The sequence below is a fragment of the Populus trichocarpa genome, chromosome 15 (assembly GCF_000002775.5).
Source record: "Populus trichocarpa isolate Nisqually-1 chromosome 15, P.trichocarpa_v4.1, whole genome shotgun sequence".
Lineage (NCBI taxonomy): Eukaryota > Viridiplantae > Streptophyta > Magnoliopsida > Malpighiales > Salicaceae > Populus > Populus trichocarpa.
This window is the reverse complement of record NC_037299.2, coordinates 14,691,645-14,717,659: the sequence shown is the minus strand read 5'-3', so window position 1 is coordinate 14,717,659 and position 26,015 is coordinate 14,691,645. Positions and strand designations below refer to the sequence as shown.

The following is a 26,015-nucleotide window of genomic DNA, read 5'->3' as shown; positions in this document are numbered from 1 at the left end:
CGTTCACTTTGAACAGCCAGACTTCCAAAAAACCTGTTTTCATTTCCGAAATTGAGGTTCATGTTAAGAAAAATGTAATGGGATTATGTCGCTGTTCATTAGTAATTCCATATCATGCATACGAGAAGCAGCGGGCATTTCTACTTGCTTCTCTCCTCTTTCCAAGGCTTAGCTTCAAAGTTCAGCATAGCTTGGGATTTATGAAATACACTCTGCTGGCATAAAGAGATTTTCATTTTCTTGTTCCTGTATCTTAAATAATAATACATGATGCATCACAGTGATTGCTGACCAACTGCTACAATCATAACAACAACACAAGTTAAAATTGACACTTTATATAACCAATTTATTAGTTACAGACTGAAAATTAAAGCAAGTTTATAATAGGAGCATTTAGACTGAGAAATGTAAGATGCTAAAACATAATGCAAGTGGCAAGATCCACCAAAAACATGCGTTCAAACAGTAACTCTTTCTTCATTGGGGATGTTTCGCCGACTTCAAATGAGCACCTGAAGGCAACACTATTCCTCCTTGGATTCAGCAACAGCGGGGGTTTCGACATGTGCAGTAGCTGCTGGACCATCTTCAGCTGGCTTAGAAGCATCACTTTCTGTAGCCTCTGCAGCAGGTTCACTGGTGGAGGTTCCATCAGTTACTGGAACTGTATTCTTGATTGTCCCAACCTTTTCATATTTGCTCATGAACTTGTATTCCCAGTCCTGCAAGGCTTCCAATTCAAATGGACCAAGACCAGAGACATCACCGGTTAAATCTTTATCTTCAAAAGACATCTTTGCTAGAGCCCTGCTAGCATCCTTGCCAGCAAACAATGCATAAGGTCCGCCAGGTCCATAAAACATCCTGTGACAAATATGTGCAGCAAGCTTAGAAGTTTCTGCACGAAATTTGTGTAGAGAATGTACATTGAAAGAATAGTTAAACCATAAGAGTATCCTGATACACAGAATTCATGGTCTCATACTAGATTAATATCCAACCCTCATCTGAAAAGATTATAATTCACAGTCATTGTTAACATCCACTGCATATCATTACAAGTCACTGAAAAAAAAAAGTGGCAAACAGATCCTTTGGGTCTTATACCTCCAAGGAGTCAGGTCATCTGATTATAAAATGCATGATGTAATTGTACTTATAGTTTGCATTTAAGGGATAAGAAGATTTGCTGAAATCATGTCCAAACAGGGTCCTAGTCATTGTTTGTTCATCACATATAACAACAATTAAGGTACACCAACGCTGAAGATGAGCACAATGGTATGCTTAAGATTCACAAATGTCTCATAGCAAGCACAGGGATAGACCAAAACTCACCACTAACAAAGAAGCAATATGGAATATAGAGCGAGGTCACAGATACACAACATAAACCTTCCTCCACAATGTTCATGATGCTCAATATCATTCATTTAGTAGCAGCAAATGAGCTGTCAAGTCTATAATTTTGATCATATACATAATCTTTTTGTGGTTTATAGCAATCCAAGGTACAAAAGAATGTGAAAACAACTGCCGGAAAGCAAAATTTTAGTCTTTTACTTATTGTTCAGCGTCTGAATGAAGCCTCATCCATTGGTTAAATTCAAACCACACCATAAAATTGCTGACAAACAAGTGAAACACAAACAAAAAGTTAAGAAAACCACATAAACCATCGAATTACCCAGATAATGCATTCAAAATCAAGTCTTTATCACAAAGGGAGAGAAAAAGGAAGATTTACACGTCAACTTAACAATCATAATCCATTAAAAAGGATTTGAAAAATTGCAACTTTTCACCAACAAATTCACAAAAAAGTAGCACCTTATTAGAGATTCACCGCAAGAACAAGGAAAAAAAATAGCATCAACCACAGGAACGAAAAAAAAGTTGCATCAACCATCAAAACAAAGAACACCAAAAAAAGTCAAACAAGGAAAAGAAGGGTGATTTCTTGGAATCAACTAAAACCTCAAACCAAATTCCAAAATTTACAAGCTAATAACACCCTTTGACCCAAAAAAACACAACAATCCCATCACCCCAAAAAAGAAAACAACCCCACCACCCCAAAAAAGAAAACAAACCCACAAATTCTCACAGCCCAGAAGCAAAAAACAACCAAAAATACCAAAAAAAGATTGAACCTTTACCTGCTTTGAGAAACATCATAGATCTGACCCTTAATAGCCATAAGCAAAGGCTTTGTAGAGTCAGTACCATCATACTGTTTTAGTTCTTCTTCGGTGACTTCACCAAGTTGAACAGGTGGAGGTAAAGGTTGCATCTGCTCTTCATATTGTCTTGGAACATGTTGATGATTATCAGACCCACCAAAAAAACCTGATATCACATAATAAGCGGCTAACCCTAAAGCTAAAACTGTAAAGAAAGTTGCTGGTGATAGTCCTGTGTATGCTGTTATGGCTTCTTTCAGTGTTTCCCATAGTTCCAAAGCCATGGTTTTGTCTGTGTTTAGAGAGAAAGAGACTTCACAGCCTAATGGGTTTGGTCTGAAATAATCAAATATAAGGAATTAAGAATTGCCATCACTTCACTTTAGGTAGATAAAAAAAAAACAATTCTTTTATTTTATGGGAAAAAATTTTCTTTTCATATATTTTTTTTAAAAAGTATTTTTTTATATATTTTTTATGGGAATATATATATATATATTTTTGGTTCTATTAGATGACTAAAGATTCCACACGTCCAGGAAAGGGATGGAGATGGGGACTATTAGAAAATTACCTAATTGGCCTAGTTAGGTAGATCATATCGAATTATTTGGTTTAATTCTCATCAACAGATTTTGCCTACTTTCCCTAGTCTCAAATTTTTGTTTTAATTTGTTATTTTAAGAGTTTGTTTATTTTCATATTTTAAAATTATTTTTAATGAAAAATTATTTTTTTATTCCAGTTTTTTTTAGTATTTACAGTCATATTTTAATATTTTTTTAAAAAAAAAATATTTTAATATATTTTCAAATAATAAAATCATTTCTTACCGACATTGATTCTTAATAGGTGAGAACTCATGTGAAACCTTCAATGTTAATTTTCATAGTTAAAGTATAAATTATAATTAAAAAAATATTGTTAATTACAAATAAATTTCTTATAATTTAGTCGTTTTAATTTCTTAAAAAACAATTATTCCTTCGTAATTAACCAATATTGTTAATTAACCAAAACAATTATCCCTTTGTTGTTGTGCAGTTGGGAAATTGTTAAGCTTTTGATGTTTTTTTTACATATAAGAGAAAGCATGATGTTTTCACATATTTAAATAAAACTATATCGTAAACACTTTTTATTTAATGAGATAAATGGTTAATTATAAATATTAAAAGGTAGAAGAATTAGACTTGACACCTAGATAAAAAAAAAAATATAATAACATATGGTTATTGTAGACACATTGTACATGTGAGTTGAAATGCTTATTTTTATATATTTATATTAAATTGAGAGAATTTAATTATTAAAAAAGTATTAACTAGAAAGTTAGAAATCTCCAATTGAACTTATGAGAATTTAATTTTTTATGAGTTTTGAGTTTCTTACCCTTGACACTTTGTTTCCATTTTTTAAAAATAAATTCTTAAAATATATTTGAAATAAGCGTTTTTACCAAAACTAGCACAATAATAATAAAAAATTTAAACTAGTACAACTGAAATAATAATTCTCAAATTAACATAATTTGACTAGCTGTGCAGGTGACACTTGTGCATCTCACACAAGCAAAAAAAGATTTTTTTTTTTTTTTGTTAGCCCATATTTTTATTTAGTCCCTTAATTTTTCTATTTAGTAAAATTTAGTTATATTATTATGACCATCTCATCTGTTGTTTTGTGTAAAAACAATAACTAGAGATAATATTTATTTTTTAATAAAAGTGCTAAAAAAATAATTAAATTTTGCCTAAATTAAATAAAAATAAGTTTAATTATTGAAATAATCATAATAATAGAACTAAATTAACTAAACATAAAAATTAAAGGAACAGATGAGAGAAGAAAGAAGAATTATAGGCTACCACAATAACAAAAGAAAAAAAAAGTAAAATAAAGAATGAGATGTTAAGAATACACCTTGGTTTATAACTTTAATATTATTAAAAAAATCTTGATGATGCTAATAAAACTAAAAAAAATATTGACTTACTAGAATTTTTTTTTTTTGCTAGTTCGGAAAATATTATTTTTTTAATGTATTAATTTGGAAAAAAAACACTCAAAAAATAGAGACCAAACAGCTCCAAAATTGAGTTTTTGCATACAGGGGTAGTGAAATCATGAGGGTTAAAAGAAATATTTGATATCACGGAAAATAAATTATTTTTTAAAGTATTTTTTACTTGAAAATATATTAAAATAATATTTTTTTATATAATTTATTTTTAATATTAGCACATCAAAATAATAATAAAAAACTAAAAAAATTATTTAAATAAAAAAATTAAATTTTATTAAAAAATATATATTCAACCATATTTTCAAACACCCTTACACCACCCCTGGATACTTAAATTTGCAGCAAATGTTCTACCACGTCTTCAAGCTATCTATCTACACATTTTCGGAGACTTTAAAGCTAAATTTTTATGTATAAATTATGGAAAATCAAATAAATGATCTTGAAATTTTTTCTTACATGGAAGTTTTAAAATTTAAAAAATAATTACATTTGACTTGCTATGACTTGCTAATCCTTTTTTAAGTTAATAACCATGTAATCTTTAAATTTATGGTACTCATCTTATCATAAATAACACTAGCTATCTTATCATCTAAGTTAATGCTTTGATGATCATGATTAATCCATCTTGTATGATTTATTTATTTATTTTATCAAAGTAATAATACAATGCATGTATTTTTCATTGAAAATATATCAAATTATAATTTCTTACAATTTTTTTAATGTTTTTAGCATCATCATTTTCAAATCTAAATGTATCTTGAAAAATAATTTCAAATACATCATTAAATACAATCTAAGTAATGGATGGCAATTTTTGTAGTGAATAATTTTTTTAATTAAAAATATTTAATTTTTTTAATTTTTTTATATTAATACATCAAAATTATTAAAAATACTTAAAAAATATCAATTTAATATCTACATGAAAAAAGTAAACTAAAAAACACTTTTGTGAAAGTCACCAAAACAAAGATCAGAAAATAACACATCACAGCTTTGAACTTTTTATCCTTCGATCACCTGTCAAGCAAACTCCTTGTAAGACCGGTAGTTGCCAAATGCCAACCAAGTTTGTCCAAATGGTGGTTATGTCCTCTTTTTTTTTTGATCAATGGGAATCCCTATAAAAAAAGAAACTGAATAATGCAAATTGCTCATCAATCCATGACTAAGAAAAAAAGAGAGAAACAAAAAAGATGGACACCATTATACAATTACAGTGAGGACTTTAAAGGGTTTGGAATTTGACTGTTGAACTGGAAAATGACAAAAACTTGGATATTCAAAGATTACGCAGAGAAAATTGTAGGAGGAAATCATGACCAGTTCAAGCCGCAAGTTATAGCCCTTGCATCTGAATAAAGTAATGAACAAAAATCTACGATCAAACCACAAAAATCACTTGATTTTATATTCAAAGCTGACAGGATTATATTAGCAGATGAGCCTAAATTCAGTGTTTGTAAAGGTTCATGATTTCACAAATCTAAGGTTAAAAGTAGACAGGGAAATTCTTAGAGATCAGGCAACACATCAAAACACTCCTATCTTGATAAGGGAAAGAATTAAATAATTTCGTGAGGTAGCTAAAAGGTACAAAATATATTATATATTCAAAAAAGGAAACAAAAACCATAAATAAAAAAAAGAGGGTGCCCTAGGAACCACTAAAAAAAATGCAATTTATCATGTATATATATACATTTATCAGCAGTAACAGCAAATCTTCAGCCCCTCCACAACCACCCAGAGTTTGGCATTTTATCACCACAACTAACATAAAATAGACAGAAAGCCCTTAATTGCTTCCTTCAACATTGTCTTCTTCTGTTCCTGGCATGCAGTGAAAGAATAACCAAGAAAAAGGATACGTGGACATATAGTGGTGGAACTTGTAGCCCACTATAATTTGGTCTAGTCTTAAAATGCTCAAATCAAAGAGCAAGAGAGCTGACCTCATCTTCCTTCCACAGCCCTTCGTCGTACTTGTACCACCGCATGAGCCCTTCGTCATTTCTTGTTTTTTGGCACATGATGCAAGTGTCACTCATGCAGGCTAAGAAGTCGTGTAAATGAGAAGCCTTCTCCAGGATAGTTTTATCAAGCTGCCTAACAATTCTTCTTGGCGCGGGAGGTGGTGGGACTTCTATCAGAAGGCAATGCGATATGTTGAGCACTTCTAGGCAACACAAATTATCCAAGACGAAGATCAATGTGTCCTTATATAGCATTGAGCATCGGAGGCTCAAAACTTTTAATGTTGGAAGATAGGTAACAAGGGAGGAAGCAAAGTAAATGTCAAACGGGCCCATGATCTTGAGTTCACTGAATTTCCTGCAATTAGTAGCAATTGCCTGAACAAGACGAGGGGAATTCACTATACTAGGCATTGTCAGGGATTCAAGATCCTTCCACAGCTCAATAGCTTTGATCATTACAGTCTCTACTCGATTCCATGCTGGCAAAACAAGTCTTTTAAGGCGTGGGCACCTGGACAGAGGAAAAAGTCAATTATATAAATGTTATTGTCCCTGGCACAGTGTTGCCTATTCTCCAAAAAGAAGGGGAAAAGGCAAAAAGAGAACAAATACTAAAGACATCCATGTAACATCCAGTAGCATATAAAATCACATTTATATTCTTACAGCGAGCAGGGAAAAAAATAAAACTTCATCTAAGCTGCATGCCATCATGTGACTTAAAATTATGTTAGCAATATCTGTGGTTCCTAAACAATTATGATATGATAATTGTTCCTAGGCAATAAAACAGAGGTCCTAAAATTAAAAAAAAAAGATGTTCGCAACAGAAAAAAGTAGTTTGTGCTCGTTAAAATGCAAATGAAAGGTGATGCTTCCATGAAAAATTATTTTATGATGAATGCTCCATAATGCCACATTGATCATGTACAATCACAAATAAGTGATTCCCTTTACAGCATAAATTGCTACTAAGAACTACATACACCACATTTAGCATATAAACTATAATCCAGCTGGACAATACTATTCCACAAACTTTGTTAAGCACTCCACAAACTTCTTTCAGCATCTCACTCCTTCAAACCACAGTGTTATTTTTACAAGCTGTTTCCAATGGACCCCCAGCAATAACTGCCCCAGCTGAAACATCATTAAACAGTTTTTCATACTTTATTGACATCTTTTAACTTGGTACTCATGTCTTAGGTTTATTTTAAAGTCTTTACAGATACAGAGGACCCCCTTTGCATGAGAAACCAACAATAGTGGATAGCTTGGTTAACCTCTGTATTCTTAGTCTACTAGTTAAGAATCTCAATAGCTAACAGCAATGGGATCTGTGCTAGTAACAGCCATGCCAATTATCAGACACTCCTGGGAGAATAAATTACTAAATAGTTTGAATCTAATCAACCATAACCTTACACAGCCTTTTAGCAAAAGAAGCATCATATTATATTTTGATCTACCATTCTACCTCAAAAAAGCCATATCATATCATTAGAAACCATTCACTTCATATTTTCACCATGTTCAATTATATTAAAATGCCCTAAAACAACATAAGGGATGCTATTTGTAAGGCTACAACATTCCTTCAACCTCATTCATGAGTTTCTCCCTGTTTTTGCCACTATTTGATGCATTTATGAATCCTGAAACAAATTGCCATCATTTGCTTTGCTAACAATCAGATGTAAAATCTGCTAATCCACTTTCAGCATCATACTCACCACTTTACTATCCCAAGAAAGTCACATGTCCAACCACTAGAAACCTGAAAATAATCGATTATAAAAGAGCACCCAGGAAGTACATCTATAGAATCCTTATTCAGTCGTAAATTCTAGTTTCAACAATACATTTGACCTTTATTTATATCTTCAGACTGCCTTATTACCTCTACTTCAAAGGGGCCAGTATTCCCCTTATTCCAGGCAGCTATATTTTTCACTTGACCCCTTTTTTTTTGTTAAAGTGATTGATAATATAGCACAAAACTAACCATTCTCTGCATTATGACCAAACAAATAACTATTTACAGCTGTGCAGTTTCCATACTTTAACATTGTTGTCAAAGAAATCATCCTCAACCATATCTAAAGTATCGAACTTGTTCAATTCATCTATAAACCACTACTACCTCCAAAGACACATTGTCACAAGAAACTTTCAATCTCTATCCAGTAGCTGCACTCAGATATAGAATTACTGAATACCAAGCATTCTAAAAAGTATAACTTAGTCACTCTGAGTCTGGAGGGTGATGCTGCATTGAACATGGCACATCTCAACTCAAGTCCAAATCTGTGATAACTTACATTTTAACAACTCCACTTCCGGCCTCTATTTTGAAAGTTAACAGCTTATTTATACCAGCCAAGTATCAACTTCAATAATTCAAGGCGGATTGCTTTAACTTGATACGTTGACAATACCTCCAAAACCACTTCTGTATTTAGCCATAACCGACCAACTATACATTTTACAAGGTTAAGGAGCCCTTTCATAGCAAACATGTCTTCTAACTCCAAGGAGCAACTATCTCTTTTCTCAGATCCGGATGGGCATATCCAACTCATCCAATCATACCAGTTGTGACATCATTACTAACTTAAAACTTTTGAGTTCGGACTACCTCATTCTCCTCTGTTGACAGGTTTCACCTGACCCGATTCCCACATGCCTCCACTCCTCAGCTCAGAGAATTTGCGATAGCCTCTCTTCTCATTCCACTGAAATCAGGCACACTGACTTCTTATTAACATCCTTAGATCATTTGCAGTAGCCTCTCTACCCCAAACCAACCTGTAATAAATATATTAACAAGACCTTCATGGGGCACTCGATTACTTTTTGCAACAAGTTTGAGCCACTGAATGAACCAACCATCAGATGCACATTTTGCCTCTCACATCTCCCCCATTTTTAATTCAATTAGCACATGTCCTTCAATATCTAATCCACCACCTTTTAACAAATTTCATCTTCAAACTCTACTCCCAAATTTGATTAGATTGGTCACAGCAACTCCCATCAATCATCATCAATTACCCCGATCCTAGAATCACCTAGAGTATAACCTCTAGTATTCAAAATTCATCATCTTATACTCTTAGATTGCATATCAATTATAAAACCATCACCAAGAAAGGACACAGACATTATCAGAAACTTAAACAAAAATTTAAAACATAAAAATCCACCAAAAAAAAGTTACCTTTGAGCAGTATAAGTCAAGTGGTCCTCGCTCACATACAAATTGAAGTGAAAGAACAACGATGTTATATTTCCCCGGCTGAGACTCAATGAAATCTTCAAGAATCGAGTCAATGTCTTATCAGAATGACCATGCACATACACATAAGGCTCTAATGGGATTTTGATGAAATTAGATTTCAACATGGACAAATCAAGAGTTCTCCACAGAAAAGGATCACAAGCAGCCAAGCGCCACGAGCTACAAACATGAGCAATGCCTGAAGTTAATTCAAACACAGTCAATGACTGAAATATCTTCACCAAGATATCAATGTCCATGTCCTCCCATCTCCTCCTCACAGTTCCACACTCTTCTATTTCACGAAATTCCATTGCTTCACAACAAAAGAAAAACCTACAGAAACCAAAGAAACAAAAAGGGAATCGTGAAAAACCACAAGAATTCAAGAATCAATCCCAAAAATCGAATCTTTTCAACTCCAAAAACACAAAGAACCCACAATTCAAGTACAAAAGATCAACTAGAAAAGATTTGGATAGCCCCCCACGTGCATCTACAATGATCTTGTCCAGATCACAACACTCCAAATATTATCTCAAGATTAATAATCTATGATCCTCTACGATCCAAAATGGATCTGGGTTCTGCAGAAACATAAAAGGGAGTAAGCAGAAGAAGGTAACAGCAAATACCTGGGAAATTGAGACTTCTAACGTTAGATTCTTGCCGGACTCCAGAGGGTAATAATAAATAATGTCTGAAATGGTTCCGTTTTCCTGAAATAAACAGGAAAGAATCAGATGGGAGAGGCTGTGATTTTACCCTAAAAGCCTTATGTTCGTTTCATAACGTTTGCCTCTCTGCAAAATAATCGAACTTTACATGGGACATAGAGGTTTGCTTGTAGAGTGGTGACGGACCAATCCTGTTCCAGTCAATTCATGGGGTTAGTGGAGCATTCGGTATCCCTACTTACAGTATCGCTTTATTTTGGTCCCTGTACTACTTGGTACCATTATTGACATTTGAGATAAAGGAAAGGATCAATTGGATTACAAAAATAACATAAAATTGTCTTAGGAGGAAAAGATGACCAGAAAAACAAAAAATTGCATCGTTTATTGTAAAGAGACTACACGATGCCCTAGAACGTTTTCAACTGTGCTGAGGATCTTAACAGAATGCAGTGAACGAAGATGGATAAAAGGTCATCTCACCTGCACAGGTTAGCTTACAATTGCATTAAAGGCATATACAGCTGATCAAGGTGCTCCAACCATTGTATAAAGGGTATTTAATCTCTGGTTTTGGATAATTTCACAGCATCTGCACTCAACTACTCGTAAATTTGAAGAAAGAAAAATCAATTGAAATAAGAGAAAAGCCAAGACTCGTAAATTGTTGCTATTTTTTCTTATGTTCATCTTTGAAAAAAAGGTTTTTTTAGATATCAATCTAGTTAGATTAAACAAGTATTTCCCTCGTTATCACTGCAGCTTGGACAAAAAAACCTTTGAAATATATAAAAATAATATCTAGATTTTAAAAACATTTAATTTGATATTATTATTAAACTGATTAAAACAATTGAAACTTGAGAAATTATGATTTAATATTTTGTTTAGATCAAGTTTAAATTAAATTACTGTGTGGACGTTTAAGGGAGTTGACATAGCATAGATTATTTAGAGAAAATATTGTTGTTCATTCACCCGTAATTTGGATTATAAACTTTTCTAAATCAAATTAATTTTTTATTTTGTTACATGATAAAAAAAACATGAAAAAACATTTATTATTAATCCAATACTAAATAATAAAATTTAATAAAATTCTTATATTAAAAAGATAAATTAAAAAATATAAAAAATCCCGAAAAAAAACCCTTAAAGGGCCAATAAAAAAATAGTTCAAGACACACGGGCATAATACTTTTTTTTTTGTTCGTCCCTTCTATTTTTTTTTTAAAAAATATGCAAACCTAAAAGGAAATATTGTCGCCATTAAAATGATTAAAGAAATGTATTTAATGAATAGTTAAACTGACCTAGTTCTTTTAATTGTGTTTATAATTATCATCCAAGATTTGATATTTTAAAAAATACATTAAATGATCATATGATATAAAACCAAAATGATACACAAATATAACGAAACACAACCAACTTCTGATAGATGGATGGTTGGTTTCCTTGAAACTAAATCCTCCATGACTAACACCTTCTCAAAATCTCCGTAAATTTTTGTTTCTCAAAGAAATGTCTAACCAAAACGCTTGTAAATTGTGATTGTGATGTAAACGGTCAAAAGAATAATGTCAAAAGCTTTACTTAATATCTTAAATTTTTGTTTAAAATGGTTTTTTTACATGATATTTGATGATCAAAGCTCAAATCTCTGTTAAAACCTGAAAAACTTTCACTCAATTTCTGCTATGGTACTGTCAGCTTTTTCTCATGTCCCAAGAAGGCGCGCGCGATGTTCTCCAAACGTCCAAGGCAAACTGAGCTTTCAATCGTACAAAAGCCAACGTTTTCAGGTTGTTCCATCAATTGAGAAGTGGACTTGCAGAGATGTCAATGATCATGGCATTGCACGTGCTGTGCACAGTCCCATATAGCATGGCGATGAAATAGTTCTTCACTCCTGGACTTAGCGTGGATTCAGCTTTGAAATCTCAATTTTTTGGCAGAGTTTTTGTAGAATGGGGCCAATTTCTGAGTGATCAAGTTTTTGTAGAATAGAGCTTCTCCATAAAATGCTTATACAACCTGTCCGATAACAGGGGATATTTTAGGTTTCCATCACTATCTTTGAAACCTGCAAATTTCAGATTTTTCAACTTGACCCACCGATTGTGTAGGAGATCTTCATAAGTGTCAGAAATCCTTTTGCTATGCATGCTGTTTATCGTGCCTCATAGAATGAAAAAGAAATGCTACTTCACCATTGAACTTTGCCAGGAGGATTCGGCATTGATTATTTACAGAGGGGATTATTTACAGACAAGCTGTATCTCAAGATCTCGCTCACCACATCGGAGTTCTCATTGCTTTGAATTGCAGACTTATTTTTGCACTAATATGTCTTATTCTCCTCCTGAATACCTAAAGATTGAGAGAAAAAATTGTCGCTCGTGTATGATGTCGTGGTGATTATCCTCTCGGATTAGGATTGTTGGAAATGATACGAGTGGAAAAGACAAAAAATTCTTGTCATTTCTCAGTAAAAAAAGGGATAAGAGTCATCACCTAATATTTTGGTAATTAGAAACCCTATATTTAGGCACATCTGTCTCTATGTTTAGTAAGAATATTCGATACTTTATCATAGCTACCTTTGCAATTATAACTTCTTTAGCATCAAGTAATGTCAAAGTATGATATTTCATTTTAATCTCATACTCCTTCTCCAACAATTATCCTAAGCTTAATATATTGTTTTTTTTACTGTTGATATATAATATACATCATTAATAAATTGATGACTTTCATCTCTCAATTTAATCAAAATTATACATTTTCCTTTGATGGCAACCTTTGAATGATCCACAAAGATGACATTACTTCTAATTGTTTCATCAAGCTCCATGAACTTATCTTTGTCTTCACACATGTGGTTGCTGGTTTTATTTTCTAGATACCACATGTTCTCTTTGTCTTGCACTCTCTCATTATGAACTAGTAGTAGGGTGACTTCATTCTTTTCTTCTACCACAAGATTTGTATTCTTTCAACCCTCTTGGTTGGACTCCAGCAATCCCTAGTATAATGACTTGTCTTTTGACAATTATAACATTTAACCTTTGATTTGTCAAACCTGGATCTCAGATTGCTACTATTAGTGTAACTAGTCGATTGGTTTGCTTCATATGGTTGACCGATTGACCTGTTGAGGCTGCCTTAGCCTTCTCTTTCAAATCTGCCTCTTGCTTCTCTTCCTTTGCTTTGTCCATGTCCTCTACCCCCTTGAGAATATCCAAAACCATATTGTTTTGAAAAAAGTGCTTGTACACCCACATCCTTTTGAATCTCATTGACTCTTTTTTCACGAGCTTGTAATTTTCCCATGAGATCTTGTATTGAAAGAACATCCATATTTTGTGATTTCTCTATCGCGACCACCACATAATAGAACTTCTTTTGCAAAGAGCGTATGATCTTCTTTAGCACATGTGTCTCTTCCATCTTCTCTTCATATCTCTTCATTTGATTGTATATGACCAATACTCTTGTAAAATATTCTGAAATATTATCCGATTCAAGCATATATAACTTTTCAAAGTCATCACATTACCTTTTTCACATTATCAGCTCATTGGTTTGATTCTTGCAAAACTTTTCATATTTACTTAGCAGTGGTTGTGTTAGCTATTATTTTAAAAGTGACGTTATCTAGACATTGATGAATGATTGTTAGTGCTTATTGATCTTTCCTTCATGCCTTTTGCACGACCTCCTTTTTGACTGAAGTCAACATTGCTCCATCTATAGGCCCTTCAAGGTCTGTTTCAACCAACTCACATGCATCTTGGGAACCTAGCCAATCTATTACTAGAATACACCAAGTTTTATGGTTATCTTTTGTCAGCTTAGGATATTAAAGTGAGAAGTTTGGATTGACCATGTCAAATATTCAAACTTAAGTTTTGATACCACTTGTTGGAAGTAAGGCAAGTGTGATATAAAATCAACACAACAATGTAAGGTCAAGAACTCAAGAATAATAAGAAGATTGAGAGGGATGTAAACTTTTATTAAGTGTTTCTCTTTAACCTTCTTATCTATTCTTTCTCTTTTGTACTTATAAATAATATTGAATTACAAGTCTTTTTATAGGCATAAAATCATAAATAATCAAGGAATTACATTAATATAAAAAAATTCTAATCTTAATAAAAATTGTATTCTGCTGACTAAATTGATCGATCATTTTTTATTTTTTCAGAATCTAAAATTTAATTTACTTTCAACATCTTGACCATGGACAAATAATATGTTGTGATGGTGACCTTCGTACACTTTATGGCGGATATCATAACTGGACATTCAACATCAATGTCGAATTTGCAGAAGTTACAAGAGTAGGTGAAACCAAATTGTAACGATAACAAACTTTGCATTCTGGTCTAGGTTGGCGTTGAATCGGAGAGTATAAAGTTTGAGAATGGTGTGGATGGAATGGGTGATGTATTTTCTGAGGCAAATTAAAGCACGAGTTATGGAGGAAAAACTTGCATTTGTTGCTGCAACAGACGTATGTCTGACCTGAGCAGTGCTTCTGGCAAGCAGAGCAGAGAATTTCATCATCATGCTTTATCTCCGTAAGCTTCAAGGGATGCCCATGGCTGAAATGGTGAAACTGTTGCTGACCTCGGGATTCCATGAAGAGAGGATACAGTGCACAACTGATCTCGATCCTGAAATTGCAAGGCTCACGGAGGTAGGAGTAGAAATCATAAGAATGGCCACAGGCGTTGCAGTTGGACTCTTCCTTATCGATGCTCAAAGTAAGAAGACAAGGGTGATAAAAGTGCTGGAGTGTTGTTGGCAACTGAAACTCAGCACATGATCGGTGCAGATAGAGGTTGCAGAGATCGCAGCCAAATAGCGCGCCAGAGGTGGGTTCTCCACATATCCTGCAGGAAACACCATCACCATCACCATCACCATCATTGTCATCATTATCCTGCCCTTTCTGAGTAGCTACTAATGGATGAAAGTTAGTTAAATGGTGAAGTAGATCTTGACCTTCAATTATGGCCAGTTTCTGAAAAGCACATTAATTTTTAATCCAGATCGAAGTTGCAATTTTGACAGTGAAAAGAAAACCCAAAATGATTTTCACTATAGACAAGGCATTTAATTAAAAGGTGATCCATCCCATTTGTCTTAACCAAAGTGAGACGGTGCTGGTGGTAAGGATTTTGGAATTCCTGCGCAACTCTACACAGGATTCGTGTATGTTGAACGCATATTCGCTGCAAGTGTAGGTTGTGCCCTGGAAGAACTCCCCGCATGCTTCGCATCGAATCGGCACAAACGTCACCTCATTTTTCATCAATGGATGCTGGTGGATCAAGCCTCTATACTCCATCTCTGCTTCTCTCTCGAACACAACAACAAAGTTTTTCCTTCTCCGATTTCTTTATTTATTGGATCCAGTCTGAATGACCTGAGAAGGGATGGCTTCACTGCCTGTTTCCAATTTGTATTTACTTAGCATTGACCTTTCTCTTGATGGCAGAGTCCCAGTAGGTAACTTCTCACATCCAACTTGCAATTATAAATAAGAACAGAAAACATACTAGCTAATATTATATAATTAACACAAACATTTCCCCTTTCTTGTCTACAAAGACACTGAAATCTTCTAGAGCTAACAAATCACTAAATTTCTTATATTTTTTTTTTGAAATAAGATATCAGGGCAGATGACGCGTCATCTGCTTTGTGCATAATTCGATAACTAGAGATTTCTGAAAAAACATGGTGTAGGTTTTTTTTGGTTAAAAAGCTATTTTCAACTAAATTTTGACCAAAAACACTTAGAAAACCTCAAATACCTTAATAAATATATCAATGACCTCAAAAAAAAGCTAAAAAATGGCTCAAAAGACCAAAATCAACTTGAATTCAAAACATTCCTGCGGTCAAATCTATCTTCTTAGGCAAGAAAAAAAAACACATAGGTGAAGCTCCCTTTATGAAATGGAACCCATTTACACCAATTTCAACTTTTTTGGTAGCTGGAATCATCGTCAATGACCACTTTCTCTCTCTTCACCGGAACCCAACAATTCTCTCTCTTCCCTCTTACAAAAAAAAAAGAACTGAAAAATAAGGGAAATAAACTTTGATACCAAAATTGATCATTTGTAAGCTGAAAGATATAGGAGACCAAAATAAACTTTTTGTATGAAATTTGAAGCCGCTATCTATTTTACATATCCTTTTCACTTTGATCCTCTATCCAATCTTTCTTTTAAAAAATGCAATTAGATGCTAATTTGAGTTAAAAAAGAATCAATTATACAAAAAAAAGTTCAAGGATTAAATTAATTTTTTTTTAAAAAAATCATTACACCAATCCACTGTAATTTATGAGAGAATGAACAATGATTTTAGTTACAATGTTTTCGCCACAAGTCTTAGTTTTTGTTAATTAATAATTAATAATTAATTCATAATTGGTAGCTAATAAAGCTTGAATGCTCTAATATTTATATTTGTATTCAATCCTTGACAGCTTAGAAATAAGGTACAATTCAACTGTAATCTTAGCAGCTGGATACATGAAGAATGCAACCACTGCAGTATCTGTTTTCTCACTTTGGTAAGATTTGTTACAAAATTTGGAGTATGCTTGTTTGGCTTTGTACGTTACAAAATTTGGAGTATGCTTGTTTGGCTTTCTACACTACAAAATCAACTGTTAAAATAAGATGCTTTAATGTTAATTTCAATTGTTTCAGCCACAACATCGATCCTTTCATGAGATGTTGGCTTTCTTGGCGCTGTATGGTACACTTAACCTTGCATTGCTAGATGTTGAGGATGATTCGCTCTCCTTGAGCAGCATTGAGTGGAGTATATCATTGGAGGATTACTTGCAAGGCAGGTGGAGCCGCTCATCAAGCTTAGACTAACCACCACCTTTACTGGCAGGTGAAATGAAAGCAGAACATTATTCACTCCCTCCAATTCTTTAATTTGTATATATATCCTTTTTTATTACACAACAAAAAGACAAATAAAAAAAAAAGAAAAGAGAAGAAGAAGCTTGCTTGGGCCTTCTCCTCAATTTCTTTCTCACCCCTAAGCTCGATATAATCTTGTTTACTATTAATGAATAATATTTACTTTTCATGAATAGTTTTTACTATGCAAAGCTCATTCATAACGAGTCTCAAGCTTGGTTATACTATTTATGATCGTTCAGATTGAGCTTCACCCCTCCTCTCTTTCTCCTCCCTCTCTCTCTCATCCTTTAGCTCGATATAGTCTCGTTTACTATTCATGAATAATGCTTACTATACAAAACTCATTTAAAATGAGTCTCAGGCTCGGTCATGCTATTTATGATCATTCAGACTGAGCTCTACCCCTCCTCTCTTTCTCCTTCATTTCTCTCTCATCCTTTAGCTCGATATAATCTCATTTATTATTCATGAATAGTGCTTACTATGCAAAACTCATTCAAAACGAGTTTCAGGCTCGGTCATACTATTTATGGTCATTCAGACCGAACTCCACCCCTCCTCTCTTTCTCCTCCCTTTCTCTCTCATCCCTTAGCTTGGTATAGTCTTGTTTACTATTCATGAATAGTAATGAATAATATCTACTATTCATGAATAGTATTTATTATGCAAAACTCATTCAGAACAAGTCTCGAGTCCCCAAACTTGGTTAGACCGAGCTCCACCTCCTTCTCTTTCTTTCTCATTCCTCTCTCTTCCCCATCCTTTTTCAGTATCAGAGAGAAAATATGGTAAGGTTATTCATTATAAATGAATAGTACTTTTTCAACCCATTTGAGCTATAAGGTAGCTCCTTCTCCTTTCTCTCCCTTCCCTTTCTCTGTTTTTTTTTGCTTGGTCTAACCGAGCTATCTTGTATCACCTCATTTTACTATTTATGAATAGTACAATTTGCATGGTACTATTCATGCATGGACTATTCATCATTATTCATACTATTTATGAATGATAAATTTTCTCGGACATTTCTCCATATATTTTTCTAGATATTTTCAATAAATTTTCTAAGTTATATATATTCTTAGGTTTTGAGAGAGAGAAGAAGGTCTGAACACTTACCTCTACACTTTTTCATTATACAGAGAACACACATCTCTTCTCTACACACAAAAATACTATTTTTGTCTTCTTAATTTTTTACTTGTTTATCACTAGGGAAAAAACTCAAATACTGACTTAAGCATCAGAGTGTCCCTCATTCCACGAGGGACTTGTTTTATAGGTATGACTCAGGTCCAGAACTAATCAACCCGGGAAAGTTAATATTTTTCTGTGAAGACTTTCCACAACTTCATCACTTTTGGTTTTCAACTTTCTTGTTCAATTAGGTTTGTGTTCTTCTTTGGGTTGCTTACAAATGGGTATGGCATGAGAAGTTGTTTATGGTGTGCCCTCCTCCTTCCCTTTAGTAGTCACTAGATCCTTATCATGTGTTACGCTGCAAGTTGGATCAATTTTTTTAACATACAAAAGAAGCATCCAGGCGCTGCTAGCATTTTTCTAGTAGAAAAAAACTTTTAATCCATGCAAAGGTTGACTCGATGTGATCTAATCAACTTGATAGGTCCAAAGACAAAACGTATGACTAATAAAAATGTAATTTGACTCACAAAAATTCAGGAAAACATCTTTTTTAAAACAAAATATTAAAACAATAACATGTTGGATCAACTTGCCAAATACACGACCCGAATCATGAGACCATGATAACCCTAAATAAATAATTCAAAACAAATCATGAAACTCAATTCTTAATCAACCCAGTACTGTTGAAGAATGGAAATGAAAAAAAAATTGACTCGAGTTAACCTGCCAACCCCGTAACTCGGGTCATGAGACCATGATAACCTCATAGAAAGTAAACAAAAAAATAACCTGAGTCAACACAGGTTAACTTGCCAAACCCGCGACCTCGGTCATGAGATTGAGATAATTTCATAAAATAAATCAAAATAAATTATGAAATCCAATTTCCAATAAACTTATTGTTGAAGGATCATTTTTTTAAAAAAATTCAATCTAAAAACAAGACTTAATAAAATGACTCGACCTGAGTTTACCTGGGTTAACCCACAAAACACGTGACTCGAGTTATGAGACTTATATAATTTTATAGAAAGCAAACCGAAACAAATCATGAAGTCTAATTCCTAATCAACTCATTGATGAAGGATGAAATTGAAAAAAAAATACTAATTAAAAAAAACTAAAAAAACTGGAGTTAACTGGGTTAATCCTACAAACCTGCGACCTACGACTCGAGTCATGAGACCGAGATAACTTTATAGAAAACAAACCGAAATAAATCATGAAATCTAATTCTCAATCAACCTATTGTTGAATATGAAATTGAAAAAAAAATCTCAATTAAAAAAGATAAAAAAAACTTGTGTCAACCAGATTAATTTGCTAAACCCATAATACAGGTAATGAAACCGAGCTAACCATATAAAAAATTATAAAGCTCAATCTCCTCTGAGAAAACAAATATAATGATGAATTAAAAAAAACATATATTAAAAAAAAACAAAAGAAAAAAAAACGCTTATAAGATGGTGCAGGAAAGTATGACCACTCTTAGTTTTTGGTTAATAAATGTAGTCCCCGACTTGTTGCGACGGCTCTTTCTTTTTGACCTCAAAGGTGTTGATGATGATGATTATATTGTAACCCTGAACGTTTACTGATAGAGAGAGAGAGTGAGTGAGAGAATCATTGGATATAACTCGCAAAAACGCATGCTTATATATCCAGCAATATGGAACTTCATGACACGAAATGCACATGTGCGATGGGTCCTTGAAAGTCCTTGGCATCCCTCACCAGTGCCATTAATCATTGACGCCTTGCCTCGGTTAGCTCTTTCCTTCACAGCATTAGATTCCCCCCTTCTCCTCTCTCATCACCATCATTCAAAAAGCTAAAAGTGGAGTTCCAGTAATAGTCGAAGGCTCACAACCAAGTCCAAAACATCACATATGCACTTTCTGCTTCAACCGACACCATGTTTATGACACTAACACAACCAGAGGATTTGAAGGAATCCAGAGGGTGGGACACGTTGAAAAGATTAAAGATTTTACATCTGTATATGCTGCTGTCTGGGCTTTATCCCTGTCCCTAACCGTACTACTCACTTTTGAAAACAATATCCTTGTTCTCCGCCCCCCTCCCACGCACACACAGAGAAGATCAGGCAGTCTAACAGGGCAGGAATAAGGGATGATTACGTTTCCTTTCTTAATTCCCAGCTTTCCAGTTCGTTTCTAAATTTCCCTGCTCGCTCTTCCTTTCTCCCCGGCTTTATTCCTACACAAGAAAGTCCCTCATTTTCTATCAGAAGCTCTTATAAAAATGGATGCAACACAATAAAGTCTCTATCACAAAACTACTTGTACGGGAATAACGTCTCCACAATTTCATCAAGAAGCCATTTTATATAATTACCATGCTCAAATTAATGGGAGTAGCTTACTATATATTTCAAAGATACCGAGCAATATTGTGATTGTTTCTCACCACTAGAGAATAATGTCTTCATGATGCGTTGTTAGTGAATATATCTCAATAGAAAATATATAATAAAAAAGATCGACAATAAAACATAAAATTCAGGATGTATTATTCACTTTAAGGCTTAACTCTTTTAAATGTATCTTACTCAATTATTTAATTAAATACCTGAAAGATAAAAAGAAAGAGAGAAAAGAAAAGAAATAATAATAATACTGACAATCTAATGCTCATGATCTGTCGATTTTGAGGAGCCAACTGGGGTTTGACCCTCATTTGTATTATGTTCATGAGCTGTTTCACTTTCTTTTTCTCCCGCGTTTACACACCGTACCAAACTACAGAGGAAGAGTAGTTCTTGGAGGCAGCAGTACCATCAATGCTGGCGAATTTTTTTATTTTTATATCATGGATACATTCTTGGATGTAATTCATGGATGAGTAATTACTTTCAATAACTAAACTGCGGGAAAAAGTTTGTAAACTCGAGGTTCCATGCCGACCGATTATACATTTACATGTAGTTTAAAAAATACAAATGATAGAATTCAAACAAAAAATATCATCTTTTTCTAATTGATTTATTATCAGTTGACTATTTCCAGGTGAGCTATTAGCTCACTTGTAATGCTGACGAAACCTATGCTTTCTTGGTCACGACAGCTAAAGTTAAAGTTTCATTAAATAGCGTTTCCACGAGACTGATTTTGACTATCATCCAAGCACAAATACCTTCGTTTAAAAGAATATTTTTGATCTCAAAGTCCGAATGAAAGTTAAGGAATTTCGGGTCCCATGGAGGAACTGCGCTGGCCGCTAGAGGAGGAGACCACGAAGGTCGTTCGGGCACACCATCAAAAGCGGAATCGGAGGGAATGATAAAGATAACATGCATGACTGGCAGGTTGTTGCTTCACGAGGGATAAAAGTCTTATACGGGCCCATAATATATAATAACAATAAAACAAGGGAATCGATGGAAAGAATTACTAGGTCCACTTTCACAATAATGTAAAGAATTGGCAGCCGATTTAGTAATGTCCTTTACTAGACCTTCATGCTCAAATCAACTATCTCTCTCCCTCTCTCTCTCTCTGTATCTCCCAAGACCAGCCTCTCTCCTTTTCTCTATCGCTCTCGGAAGACCAGCCAGTCTAATTTCAAGGCAGAAAAAAAGGGTACGCTAAAGTTTCTTTTCTTCTCCTATATTTGTTTTTCCTTTTCTTTTTGTTCTTAATCACTTCCTTACTCTTTTGATCTGGTGGCAGTCCAAGATTTTATGTCGATATTATACAAAGAAAAGCTTTGCTCAGGAATGAACAAGAAGGAGAAATGGTATAAAACATTGCATCAACTAAGGTTTAATATATAGTAATATCTTTCAATTTTCAGAACTATATATAAACTTGTTCCACTTTAATTATTAAACACATATGGTATTATTAATTTAATAATATACTATTACGGAAACTTGTTCCATATTTTGTGAAAATCTTGAATTAAAGCTGAAAACAAATACACACACAGAAAGAAAAACTGATAAATTGCAGATCAAATACTAGTTCATGTTCCCTCCTTGTTGAATCAATTAACAATAAGCATTTGATGTCAATTATCTCTCTCTTTCTATAGTATTATCATGGACAACTCAATACAAGAGAGTCTTCTTGTACCGGAAGAACTGAGCAATGTTGATCTGAAGACAAGAATTTGGACAGAATCTAAGATGATATGGAAGATTGCATTTCCTGCCATGGTGGCTAGAGTAACTTCATTTGGAATGATTGTGGTGACCCAAGCATTTCTAGGACACATTGGCAAGTTAGAGCTTGCTGCATACGCTCTCCTACAAAGTTTCATAGTGCGATTTATAAATGGCATATTGGTAGGTTCTTTCTCTCTGCATGCATGCCTCTTTTACTGTTTTGAGCTATACGGAATAATTGAAAACAATTAAAAATAATATATCACCACTAGAAATTTGCTAAACACTCAAGAAATATTAGGTCAACAAGGTGGCGTGTGAGTTACATATGAGGAAGCCGTGGCCCCGATTTTTTTTTTTAAATCTACTATAGTCTCTAAATTCTAGGCTCATTTTCATATGTGTTCCTTAAAATTTATTACCAGGCCCTCCAAAATTCGTAAATTTTTAATAATATTCTTGAAGCCTAATTGATAATTCTAACTCCCAAAAACATCGTCAAGCCTAACAATAATTCTGATCCCACCAACATTTTAGTACAATTTGATCAATTTATCTATATGTGTGTTATAAAATCATGAATGTATGAGAGTTTTTTTTTCCTGATAACTTCATTTTTTCTTTTCAAAGATTGGCATGTCTAGTGCAACCGAAACTTTGTGTGGACAAGCATTTGGAGCAAGACACGACCACATGATGGGAATTTACTTGCAACGATCATGGATTGTTGATGGTGTATCTGCAACAATCTTGCTCCCTCTCATCATTTTCGCAGCTCCTATTTTCAGACTACTTGGCCAAGAGGAGGATGTAGCAATAGCAGCGGGAAACATGTCTCCATGGTTCATTCCCTACGTCTATTATCTTGTGTTTAGCTTGACCATTCAAATGTACTTACAAGCTCAACTAAAAAACAAAGTTGTCGGATGGTTTTCTGCTATTTCCTTTGTTCTTCATATCCTTCTGTCCTGGATATTTGTGAATAAACTTGAGTTAGGAACTGCTGGGGCCATGGGTGCATTGACCATATCTACTTGGTCTTTGGTTATTGGATTGTTAGTGTACATCTTCGGAGGCTGGTGTCCAAATACGTGGAAGGGATTTACAAAAGCTGCCTTTGCTGATATCCTGCCTGTAGTAAAGCTCTCCATATCATCCGGTTTCATGATTTGGTGATTTCTAAATTCCACTAACATCTCAATTTCATTTCTTGTAATTTATGATAAATTACTATAACCTCTTAAGGTATTGTGAAATTATTAGATCATCCAATTTATTTTTTTAATTTCACACAAACTCCCTTCTCATTTTTTTTTAAAAATATTATAAGAATTATCTTTTGTATCCATAATACCTTTACAATTAATGTTATTATTAAATATCATAAGTTTATACCAGGGAATTTTTGAGGTTATTGTAATTTATCTTTGCATTCATAATTGGTAGCTAAAGCTTGATTTGCTCTAATAATGTTTACATTCAATCCTTGACAGCTTAGAAATATGGTACAATTCAATTATAATCTTAGCTGCTGGATACGTGAAGAATGCAACCACAGCCATATCTGCTTTCTCACTTTGGTAAGATTTGTTATGAAAATTGGAGTATGCTGGTTTTGCCTTGTACACTGAAATATTCAAAAGAAGATGCTTTGATGTTAATTTCAATTGTTTCAGCCAGAACATCCTTACATGGGAATTCATGCTTAGCTTTGGCTTTCTTGGCGCTGCATGGTACTCCTAAGCTAACATACGATTTCCACTCTCTCTCTATGTCTGAATTTATGGAGCCACATATAAATCCATCACTTGACCAAATATGTGTAATAATTTTGTACAGCGTGAGGGTAGCAAATGAGTTGGGGAGGGGAAACCCTGAAGCTGCAAAATTTTCTGTCGAGATTATCCTCAGTACATCCATAATTATTGGAGTTCTGATTTGGGTTCTGTGTTTAATCTTTGGTAAAGAAATTTCGCGCTTTCTTACAAGTGATGAAGAAGTTGCAGAAACTGTGTCAAGCCTTGCTGTGTTGCTTGCTTTCTCCATCTTACTTAATAGTGTTCAACCTGTACTCACAGGCAAGTTTTTCTTTCTTATTTTATTCTATGATAAACTAAAATGGTGTGTCAAATCAAAGCTGAATTAGAAAAAGAAAGGGAGCATGAGAGGGGATCAACATATGAAGTTTGATTGATGCTAAGTGCAGTACACTCATCCAGAGGACCAATACATCTTTGGGACGTCCTTTCATGGATGTGAACCACATATGGTCCAGACGAGTGTAGGCACTTAAGTGGTCGTGGTGGCACTTAGCATATAAGGTTGTGAAGCAATTCTCATGAGATTCATGATAAAATTGTGATTCCATGAAAAGTAAATCATGAGAAAACTCCATTAAGATTCTGAACCTTATCAAGGAATTATTTTGACCTGACAAGTTAGTTAATCGGTGAAATGGGACTTCGAAAACGATTTTATATATAGTCTCTAACAATAGCGATTTCTTGGTCTTATTGTTTTGTTTTTCCCCCACCGGTCTAGGTGTGGCTGTTGGAGCTGGTGTGCAAAGTATGGTTGCATTTGTGAACTTGGGTAGCTATTATATAATTGGGCTACCTGCCGGGATTCTACTCGGATATGTGGTTCATCTTGAAGTTCAAGTAAGTATGACTTATACCCATTATCAAGCGCATTAGACGTCTCTGTTTATTTTTTCATACCCTCTCCCTGCCTTCGACTGGAAACCACTGTTTTATTAACACTGATTCATAACGTTTTCTACAACATTCTATACGAAGTTTGATTCGAAGTTACTGAATAAAGGTTGCTACGTACAGGGTTTATGGATGGGATTATTGAGTGGAGTTGTAGTGCAAACGCTTATACTCTCCTACATCGTCTGGAGGACTGATTGGGATGAGCAGGTTTGTAAATAAAAAGTGAACCTTCTCTGCAATATTTATAGAATTTAAACTACTATATTAGACGCTGGTTTGTCTATATATATATATAATTACCCTTTCTTGTAGGTGAACAAGGCATCTGAAAGTCTTAGACGCTGGTTTTTAAAATCGGAGAAAGATTCCATTGAGAGCTCCGCTCCTGCAGCTTGAGACGTTTTTGTGCAGATCTATTGTAAACGTTGGGACAACGCAAGAATAATTTGATGGAACACTTTAAATAGTTCCTATTGTTGTTTCCTTCTTTACTATAATGATATTGTTTCTATAAAATATAAAACATGTATATAAATCAACAAATAAAAAAAAAATCAACTTATAGTACTTTGTTAACAAAAATAGAGTTTTAACATCCACAATTAATTTTTCATTTACACCATAACACAAATTACCATATTAATTTGAAGATTTTTGAGTTCAATAAACCAAAGATACGGTATATATAATTTTTAACGATTACACAGGCATGCCAGCGAGCAATTTTAAAAAATGTCACTACATTTACCCTTTGCAATTTTAAAAATTTCTATAAACACTTCACCAGTGACCAAACAAATTAAGGAAAAGACAGACACCCACTCTTCCACTTAATTACCAACGACGATTACTTGTAAAAGTATTCAACAAGCAACAATAAATAAAATTTCGGAC

General features: G+C 33.9%; 3 protein-coding genes across 5 annotated transcripts; 1 reads left to right on the top strand and 2 right to left on the bottom strand.

The window, feature by feature from the left end:
* Positions 1–320: 320 nt before the first annotated feature.
* Positions 321–2,646, bottom strand: LOC7454487 (membrane steroid-binding protein 1). Its single transcript, XM_002321858.4, has 2 exons — positions 2,163–2,646; positions 321–867 (listed from the first exon to the last, which is right to left on the bottom strand). Exons 1-2 carry the CDS (start codon positions 2,468–2,470, stop codon positions 528–530), a joined length of 648 nt encoding a protein of 215 aa, XP_002321894.1. The 5' UTR covers positions 2,471–2,646; the 3' UTR covers positions 321–527.
* A 2,386-nt stretch (positions 2,647–5,032) lies between these two features.
* LOC7454486 (F-box/LRR-repeat protein At3g48880) lies at positions 5,033–10,343 on the bottom strand. 3 transcript variants are annotated; one of them, XM_024586155.2, is made up of 4 exons: positions 10,119–10,343; positions 9,424–9,819; positions 6,177–6,711; positions 5,033–5,342 (listed from the first exon to the last, which is right to left on the bottom strand). In XM_024586155.2, the coding sequence occupies exons 2-4, from the start codon at positions 9,795–9,797 to the stop codon at positions 5,238–5,240; spliced, it is 1,014 nt and encodes a 337-aa protein (XP_024441923.1). In that variant the 5' UTR covers positions 9,798–9,819; positions 10,119–10,343; the 3' UTR covers positions 5,033–5,237. The 3 variants fall into 3 exon arrangements, with proteins under 3 accessions (XP_024441923.1, XP_024441924.1, XP_002321893.2); XM_024586156.2 differs by having other exon boundaries at positions 5,033–5,357; positions 10,119–10,342; XM_002321857.4 differs by lacking the exon at positions 5,033–5,342 and having other exon boundaries at positions 5,771–6,711; positions 10,119–10,340.
* Positions 10,344–21,721: 11,378 nt separating this feature from the next.
* On the top strand, positions 21,722–25,618 carry LOC7474027 (protein DETOXIFICATION 24). Its single transcript, XM_024586496.2, has 10 exons — positions 21,722–21,877; positions 21,968–22,034; positions 22,332–22,584; positions 23,035–23,576; positions 23,898–23,984; positions 24,081–24,137; positions 24,244–24,482; positions 24,946–25,064; positions 25,242–25,328; positions 25,434–25,618. Exons 1-10 carry the CDS (start codon positions 21,757–21,759, stop codon positions 25,515–25,517), a joined length of 1,656 nt encoding a protein of 551 aa, XP_024442264.2. The 5' UTR covers positions 21,722–21,756; the 3' UTR covers positions 25,518–25,618.
* The last annotated feature ends 397 nt before the right edge of the window (positions 25,619–26,015 follow it).

Excerpts from the sequence above, each read along its gene's own strand:
- LOC7454487 (XM_002321858.4), bottom strand. The coding sequence starts at position 2,470 with ATGGCTTTGGAACTATGGGAAACACTGAAAGAAGCCATAACAGCATAC. Across the intron at positions 868-2,162 it reads TATGATGTTTCTCAAAGCAG|GATGTTTTATGGACCTGGCG; the intron begins GTAAAGGTTCAA and ends TATTTGTCACAG.
- LOC7454486 (XM_024586155.2), bottom strand. The coding sequence starts at position 9,797 with ATGGAATTTCGTGAAATAGAAGAGTGTGGAACTGTGAGGAGGAGATGG. Across the intron at positions 6,712-9,423 it reads TTGACTTATACTGCTCAAAG|GTGCCCACGCCTTAAAAGAC; the intron begins GTAACTTTTTTT and ends TCCTCTGTCCAG. Across the intron at positions 5,343-6,176 it reads GGCTGTGGAAGGAAGATGAG|GGATTCCCATTGATCAAAAA; the intron begins GTCAGCTCTCTT and ends CTTTTTTTATAG.
- LOC7474027 (XM_024586496.2), top strand. The coding sequence starts at position 21,757 with ATGCTCAAATCAACTATCTCTCTCCCTCTCTCTCTCTCTGTATCTCCC. Across the intron at positions 22,035-22,331 it reads ATGAACAAGAAGGAGAAATG|TATTATCATGGACAACTCAA; the intron begins GTATAAAACATT and ends CTCTTTCTATAG. Across the intron at positions 25,065-25,241 it reads TGGTTCATCTTGAAGTTCAA|GGTTTATGGATGGGATTATT; the intron begins GTAAGTATGACT and ends TGCTACGTACAG.